The sequence below is a fragment of the Agrilus planipennis genome, unplaced genomic scaffold, assembly GCF_000699045.2.
Source record: "Agrilus planipennis isolate EAB-ADULT unplaced genomic scaffold, Apla_2.0 scaffold25, whole genome shotgun sequence".
Classification (NCBI taxonomy): domain Eukaryota; kingdom Metazoa; phylum Arthropoda; class Insecta; order Coleoptera; family Buprestidae; genus Agrilus; species Agrilus planipennis.
The window spans coordinates 1,446,061-1,454,054 of NW_020439112.1; the positions used below are offsets into that span (position 1 = coordinate 1,446,061).

The following is a 7,994-nucleotide window of genomic DNA, read 5'->3' on the forward strand; positions in this document are numbered from 1 at the left end:
ATGTATTATTTTATTTTATTACAGATTGGTTTCCTAGGAATATGGAAAGTATTCAAAGTGTGTTACAGTATAACATTGCTGTCTGTAAAACAGTGAGGGGTCAACTGGACCAGGCGTCGACTTTGCTGAAGAAGGTTTGGCAAGGTCAAGGACCAAATTGTCGAGTTCCCGCCCATATAATTATGCTCGTGCTCTACATAGAACTGCAGTTGGGTAAGTCCCTAATTCTATTTATTTGTATTTGGCGTTTGAAGATTGTTTTGCGGATTTAGAGGCTTTTCTTACGTTTAGCTACATACTAGGTGTCGCATGTGTAAAGATAATTTACATATTAAAAAATTTGGTGGCTTTGTTTTTGTCACAAACAAAAATTATTATATAGGACATGCGGACGTAGCCAGGACTCTTGTCAAACAGTACTGTTTCCAGTACAAAATCAACAGTTGACCTGAAATATTTTTGATGGATTTTAAAGACGACGACTGACCATAAAAAATTAATCTTTTATTTAATCGTATTATTAGCAAAGTTTAAAATGTTTTTTGTTATTAAACGAAAGTGAATATTAAAGCGCTTTAAGTATGAGGAAGCAAATTGAATGTAGAATTTTTTAACAAATATAATAAACGATAACAGAAGCCTAGAATATCGTAATACATTTTTAATACCTCATATTTAGATCCTCTCCTACATTTGTTGTTATTAGCAACACAGATTTAAGTTTACTTTAACTGATTTTCTCTACGATAATAATTATTGATTTAGCAATAGCCCAATTTGAAATATTGCAAGAATAAAATAACGCTTAGGTACTACCAGTTTATTCATAAGTTTTGTTTCTGGTTTTACCGGGTTCCAGACAGTTACGACATGGTTTTGGCTTCCCTACTATCACTCTCAACTATCAGTAGAATTAAAACATAAAAAACGTATGAGTTGCGTAAATAATAATTTGGAATGAAACAACAGAAATCGTTTAAACTTTTTAATCCATACTTTGATATATAATAATAGAATATAACTTTTATACGTAACAGAATTAAAATTGCAATTAAACCAAAGAGGTTCCTTTTAATTTTCTGATTTTTGGTTTTTGAATATCGTTCGCCCTAATAATCATTATTAATAATAATAACAATACTTTTCGCATACTACTAAAATCTACTTATGTAGACCAATATGCATTTGTAAATTATAATAACAATAAGTATAAAAAAATATGATAATTAAACAGGACACTTTTCACGAACAAATTCATTTTTTCTTTGTTGTACAAATTTTTTAACAGTCACGTCCCATCCTTTCTCTAGTAATTTGTCCAAGAATAATTATTTATTTATTATTATCGTTACACTGTTAAATTTTAAATTCGCTAAATTCACGGTGAAGATTAACAAGAAAACTTAAGTTTAAGATAATGTCTGATGCGTGTTATGTTGGAAAACAAAATACATATTTAAAAGATTTATTTAAAAGCAAAAATTAGTTATGTCGTGAAAGAATTGAGCACGATCTAATTATGTATAGTTTTTTTTAATTTCGCAAAATAATTACGACTGTAGCGACACCTAATGAAATTTCTTGTTTTCCATTTAATTTGAAATTTGAAACAACACCACACTGACAAAAATCCTATCAGAAAACCTAAGTGTTGAAGCCTAGTTATACTATCTATTTATATGTATTTGTTTGTCATTTGGGACGCGTGATGCGAATTACATGTACATATTTCGGTATATATACATTACATGTATATGTTTTGAGATCTGCCCACAACCAAGCAAATACCTTTTCTTATTTAAAAGCAATACGCGAAAATTGAGCGATGTATAAAATTTTTATTGTATTGTTATATCGGACCAAACGATGTTGCTTTTTGGTATATTCGCGGAAAGTTGTGTGTGTGTGTGTATTGTATGTACAAGAAATTTGGATAAAAAAAAGTTGTCACGTATTACATCTTCTAAATAACTTCGATAATTCTCTTTTATTAATTTATATTTTTATAAAATATAATAATTTAATTAATTGTCATTTTTTTTAATTTTATTTTGTTATCGCTGAATATGACGATTTTGTTTGCCTGTCCGGTTGTGTTCAGGATACACCGTCGCAATTTTATTTACCATTAAAAATTATTAATTAATAATAATGATAATACAAGAACCTGCTTACACACCCTCTCATTTACTCACTGCTCTCACTCTGTCATATTCGCATCGTAAGGCAACTGCTTTCAACTGGAATGTATTAATTTGAACTGCAATAAGCGATCAGTTGGGCATTGGAGGAGAAGAGGGATAGGACTACGAACACTAGGGTAGGGGAAACACATAGTGCACTAAAGCATACGCTTTTCCATTCACGCCATCATTTGCCACGGAAATTTAATAATAATAATATAATACGTGCGGCGAAATACAAAAAGAAACGTTCTCATGAGTTTACGTTTTCTTGCAACATAAAAGTTTTTAAAGCAAATTTCGCTTTTGTTTTTTCGTTATTATTTNGTAAGAAACACAATGGCGAAAAAATAGTATTGTATTTTAATAATAATTTCAGTTTAAATTGCTAAAATGACTGACAAAGAGGAGAAATATGTGGGAAGTGTATCTCAACAAGAATGTGAAATTGCAGAAACGGCTTTATTAGAATTTAACAGGTAAAAGAGTACTTTGAAAGTAGATAAATCATCCAAAGTAAAACGTATTAATATTTTAGGGGGAATTATAACAACTGCTTACAAGAAATTAATAAACTTGAAAACAGAACATTCGATTTTAAGGTATCTCATAATAAAATTGTTGCAGAATATTATAAATCAGAACTAAAGAAAACTGAAGCCTTTCAGAAGAATTTAAACTATTTATTGAACCAAGTAAGTATTTCATGTAAAGCTTATTTGCAGTTAAGACAATCAATTCTTTTAGTTTAGTATCAGACTCGAAAAACTTGATGATGTTGACCACTGTGTGGCACACTTTAACTTAGCAGTAGTATATTTTCACAATAACCAATATACACAGACACTTCGAATTATGGAAAGGGTTTACAAATTTATTGAACCAATGGGTACAATTTAAACAAACAGTCAAATAAAAAAATATACTTATTGCTTGTTTTGTAGATGAAACATTGGCTAAACAAGTTGGGTTGTTACTTGTTGAACTGCAACTTTCTGTGAAACAAATTGATAAAGCAATGACTTTGCTTGTGTATTTAGAGAATTATTTCACTAACACCTCTGTAACAGAACTGAAAGGTGGGAAAAATGTAGGAAAGGAACAAAGTGATAAAGTACATTTATTGTTTGTTTGTATATGAATTTTTTATCTACATTTGTGTTTTTCTTGTTTTTTAAACAGAAAAGTACAACTCCAGTGGAAGAATCTTTCAAGAAGAAATTGGCCGTCTACAAGGCCAGGTGCTATTTGATGAATCACAATCTAGAGTCTTTCAAAAAGGAGGTTGCAGTTCTTCAAAATTCAAAGGTGAGTTATTGTATGTTTCAAATTTCTAATGTAACATTTAAGTGATAACTCGTATAACAAACAAGAAATTCTATCACAATAATTTTGGTAAACTAGTTTTCCACATTTATAATAGTGAATTATATTTAATATTTGAAAAAGGCCACTTTGTGTGGTTTGTTCTTCAGAATTTTAATTAAAATAAAATAATTAAATTTTTAACCAGAAAATAAATTGTTGTAGTTAAGTGATGTAAAAGTTCTTGTTTGTTAGTTTACTCTACTACTAGTGTTCTTTCTTCTTTTGATTAGGTATAGTTTATTTATAATTCTCTAAAGGTACCTCTAGACATAGTGCATATTGCTTTTCAGTAGAAAATTGTATAAGTATAATCAAATTCATTGTAAATGCTCCCAACATCTATAACAAATTATTAACAATTAAACTTAAACACGTATTGGAAATTTTTATTTGTTAGATAAAATTTTTTTTGTATTTATTGATCGAAAGAGGAACTTACTGAAAATACTGAAGCATAGTTGATGGCTAATAGGCCAGCAGCATTAAATTCCACTTTAGTATGAATCATTTGCAAAGAGAACATGTCGATTTGCTGTCTTAAATCATCTTGTCTCTGAAACTGGTAAATTATTGCTCCGCTTTTTCTGGCCTGAAATAACATAAATTGTATTACTGTAATTACTGTAATAGTATTACCAGGAGTGGATTATTTAGATAAAATTTACATTGATTGTATTAAGTAAAAACTACAGAAAAGATAAGTACAGCAAAGTATTATGAAATAGTAATGTTTTAATGTTAAGACCTGACACAAATGCTTAACAATTGCCCTAATTAATTATTTTTTATAATGTCTTTTTAAAAACCAAGTAACTGTTAATACAATTCCTCCAAATTACAATAAACAAAGAATTGATTATAGTTATACAAAGTTCTTTTTATAATCATCATACCTCGTTGCATGTGGTGGTACAAATATAAAAGAGATAGGCAGCATCCAACGTAAATACCATCGAAACAATAGTCAATTGGGCAGCAGCAGGAAGTTGTAAAAGATCGAAATGACTTGCGGCACAATCATTAAAGTAGAAACCAAATAGAGAAGTTTGGAAGCTAACTAGAAACAGTGCCAGTAACGAAGCTCCGAAAATATTATTAATTCGCTTTACTACGTTACTAAGATCGAAATGCATACGCATTACCATTTTCATGAAATAGAAATCGATTCCAATTGATTTGTTATTTACAATGTTATCTACAATTTTGATGTAGCCACCACGTCCATTGCTCTGCGAATCTTTGATTTCCTTCAGGATATTATTCAGGATCGCAAAACGATCCCTTAATAGTAGCCCAAAAGTACATACTTGCATACAAATCGAACTATTGATTACGAAAGCTATGTAATCGATGGTATTGTCGACGTAAGTATGCCGATTAAGACACATGGCGATGTGTGTTCCGATTGCGGTGATTAGAAATAACATGCGAACGACACATTGGACGCGTATCGCTTTTTTTAATCTTTCGTATTGTATTTTGACTCCAAGTTTTTGGAAACGGTTGTCCAAACGAGCCACTTCCTTTATGAGACGTATATACTCTTTCTGGTGGCATAGCAGCCCCATCCACGCTACGAAAACGACTACACTCGTGGCACAAACATTGACAATTCCAATCATCTGAAATCATACTAAAGTAATAAAAAAAAAAGTAATTGCCAAAACTAAGTTTAAAAATGAAGAATACTGAGATCCCTGTATGGAGTTGAAATACACTTTCAATTGACTATTATGCACTTAATCACAAAAAGAATTAGCGGAAGACTTTAAGAGTAATGATAATGGTATAACTAATGACGTACAATAAAATTTACGTTGTTGTTTTTGTTGGAAGAACATATTTAAAAAAAAATTCACCTTAAACATTGGTGGTATCTTCGTAACTTGAATATGATGGTGTATTTCGAAAACACTAGCCACCATCCATGTTGGTATTAAAAGGGTGGTAATATAAGTATGAATTTTTGAGATGCGGAACTTCTTCGTAGAAAAGTCAAAGTTTACAAGTCGGCATATTTGACCCCATGTAAGGGCTGGTTTTATAGCGTTATGAAGGAAAGTTACAAACATGTTTGGTGTACGAGAGTTGAAAAAAGATTAAATTAAATATTGAACGTTGGGGAGGATAATCAAGAAATTCTGTTAAATTTGCATAACAAATAATTAATTAAGAAGAAAATAAATGTCACCTACGTGGTGCTTGTCCATAGGACCGTTACGGACTAATGAATGGATCGATTCGTTAAAATATTTATACGATTAATCACTTAAATGCAGTTTCTAAATACATACATGGTCTATTGGTTTTAATTTTATTTGATTGAATAACTGATCAATATATTTAATATCATATATGTATGTATAAGTGTAATTGTGTTTGTTTTTCAATTATTTTATATCTTATGATTAATCCTTTGTTTAAGGTAGCTATATTCTGAATAAGAAAGATAATTGTTTTAATAGTTTAAGCTTTATTGATATTATTATAAAATATAAACGTTACTTATTTAAAAATACTTTCTAAACGAGATCATACTTTTATATTTTTTTTTATAAAAATTTCATCCCTTTGTTTTAGAGTGCAGCATTTTTGTTTCTCACTGCAAATTTGGAATATTTACAAGGAAATCACAAAGAATGTATGAATATCTTAGATATGATCCCTATGGATATCTTCAATTATAGGTACAAACAAACATTTGATTGATATGTGTGTAAATATTTTCTGTAAATACGTGTATTCTTGATTTTAGTGAACATGGTGAATCGTCAAGAGTAATGAAGCTCAACAATCTTGCTGCCGTTTATCATTCAATGGGTAAATTCAATTTGGCTGCACATTATTTTCACCAAGCATTAAAGGAAGATGCAAAATTTTACCACAGTTCTTCAAAAGATTCCTGTAAGTGTGCAATTCTTTTTTTCTACTTTTAATCAATATGTAATCAAATTAAGCAGAACATGAAATTATTATACATATTGTTTATAGCTGAAAATAGACCACTGTATGTGCTGGGTGGTTCAAGGTATCATGAAATCATATACAATATGGGAATTTCTTTGTTACACGCGGGGAAGCCCGTGCAGGCTTTTGAGTGTCTCACTATTGCCGTCAGACGCTATCATCGGAACTCCAGACTCTGGTTAAGGCTTGCTGAATGTTGCATTACAGCTAATAAAGAGGTGTGTATTTGAAAATAAATATACTGCAATCATTCTATAATTGTGAAAATTTCTGTTTTTTTCGCTCGAACGTTAATTCTAATATGTAATTTGCATAATGTTTTTTAAAATATTTACATAAATGTTCTCTATTTATTAGTCTAATGAAGTGGATTTCGATATCCAGAAAAAGCAAAAAGAAATGGTGGTTGAAGTAATTGGCAGCAAATCGAACAGAAAAGTTATTCTTACCAAAAGTCTTTCTAGTGACAAAAAATATAGGTAACTAAGTCAAAAAGCATGTATTAGTAATATCTGTTTGTAGTATATAACAACATGATGTTCTATATTTGAGAGGTAATTTATTGTACCTGATATTTTGTCCATCTGTAAAATTTTCAATGGAGTTATCAGTACTGGAGAGATGGAAATGTTCTCTTTGGTTGGTCACAATTCATTGTTTTAATCTAATTTGTAGAGATTAATATAAATTAATATGCCGCGCAAACTACTAAGTGTCTACTTGTGTTTATTTATTTACTTATTTATTCAACCATAAAAATTTACTTATTTATTTTTTTATTTCTCTGTTAGCGTAGTAGAACCTGTATCTTATGCTGTACCGATGCCCACATTGGAATTTGCTATGCTGTGTCTTCGTAATGCGTACAATTTATTACCATCTGATACTGCAGCATCGCCAGTACCTCTCCTTCTTATACCAGGAGTGACTCCCCCTGCTCCCCCTCTGACACCTGGTCCGGCTCCTTCATCGTCACTTTCGCAAAGTAGCGTTGCCTCTCTAAAGAACTCTATACTAGCTGCCAGCGCCTATGTTGCCGTCAGTCTAGGGGATTACGTTCTGGCATTAGAGCATGCGCAAAACCTACTTAGCCAACCGAAGATTTCTGGAGTTCATATGTGAGTAGGTTTTTGATATTAAAAAAAATATATTTTTCTCCTTAGTTTGCTTAATAGGTTTTGATTAATTTTTTTGTTAACTTATTGCAGACTATTGGGTCATCTTTATGCTGCTGAAGCATTACTTCTTATGGACAAGATAACAGAAGCATTAGAACACTTGAATCCAGAAAATATTAAGGACATATCATTGGAATTCCCAGAAGATTCTGAAGAAGAAACGATGAAAAATAATCCACCAACAAGTGTGTAAATGAATAATAATATAATTAATTAATTTGGTATATAACTTTATCTAAAATAAATGTGAAGAATTTCGCTCATTTTTATTCAAATATCTAGTATATACATAACAAAT

At 30.5% G+C, this 7,994-nt stretch overlaps 3 protein-coding genes across 4 annotated transcripts in view; 2 read left to right on the forward strand and 1 right to left on the reverse strand.

Moving 5' to 3' along the window:
- Positions 1–7,912, forward strand: part of LOC108738790 (CCR4-NOT transcription complex subunit 10-like) — a 14,111-nt gene extending 6,199 nt beyond the window's left edge. Inside the window, exons 2-12 of the mRNA XM_025977677.1 lie at positions 2,534–2,662; positions 2,722–2,878; positions 2,931–3,072; positions 3,128–3,297; positions 3,366–3,491; positions 6,132–6,238; positions 6,307–6,455; positions 6,543–6,736; positions 6,876–6,997; positions 7,310–7,636; positions 7,727–7,912. Of these exons, the coding sequence (XP_025833462.1) occupies positions 2,577–2,662; positions 2,722–2,878; positions 2,931–3,072; positions 3,128–3,297; positions 3,366–3,491; positions 6,132–6,238; positions 6,307–6,455; positions 6,543–6,736; positions 6,876–6,997; positions 7,310–7,636; positions 7,727–7,889 (1,743 nt within the window). The 5' untranslated portion in view covers positions 2,534–2,576 and the 3' untranslated portion in view covers positions 7,890–7,912. The remainder of the gene's footprint in view (positions 1–2,533; positions 2,663–2,721; positions 2,879–2,930; positions 3,073–3,127; positions 3,298–3,365; positions 3,492–6,131; positions 6,239–6,306; positions 6,456–6,542; positions 6,737–6,875; positions 6,998–7,309; positions 7,637–7,726) is intronic.
- LOC112905384 overlaps positions 27–7,994 on the forward strand; it is a 15,221-nt gene continuing 7,253 nt past the window's right edge. Inside the window, exons 1-2 of one of the 2 annotated variants that reach the window (XM_025977683.1) lie at positions 27–213; positions 383–585. In XM_025977683.1, coding sequence (XP_025833468.1) covers positions 42–213; positions 383–447 — 237 coding nt within the window. In that variant the 5' untranslated portion in view covers positions 27–41 and the 3' untranslated portion in view covers positions 448–585. Of the gene's footprint in view, positions 214–382; positions 586–7,994 lie in introns of those variants that run through there. The other variant, XM_025977682.1, reaches the window with a different exon arrangement.
- Positions 3,701–5,410, reverse strand: LOC108738801 (putative gustatory receptor 28a). The gene is made up of 3 exons (XM_018472390.1): positions 4,445–5,410; positions 3,991–4,140; positions 3,701–3,890 (listed from the first exon to the last, which is right to left on the reverse strand). The coding sequence occupies exons 1-3, from the start codon at positions 5,171–5,173 to the stop codon at positions 3,789–3,791; spliced, it is 981 nt and encodes a 326-aa protein (XP_018327892.1). The 5' UTR covers positions 5,174–5,410; the 3' UTR covers positions 3,701–3,788.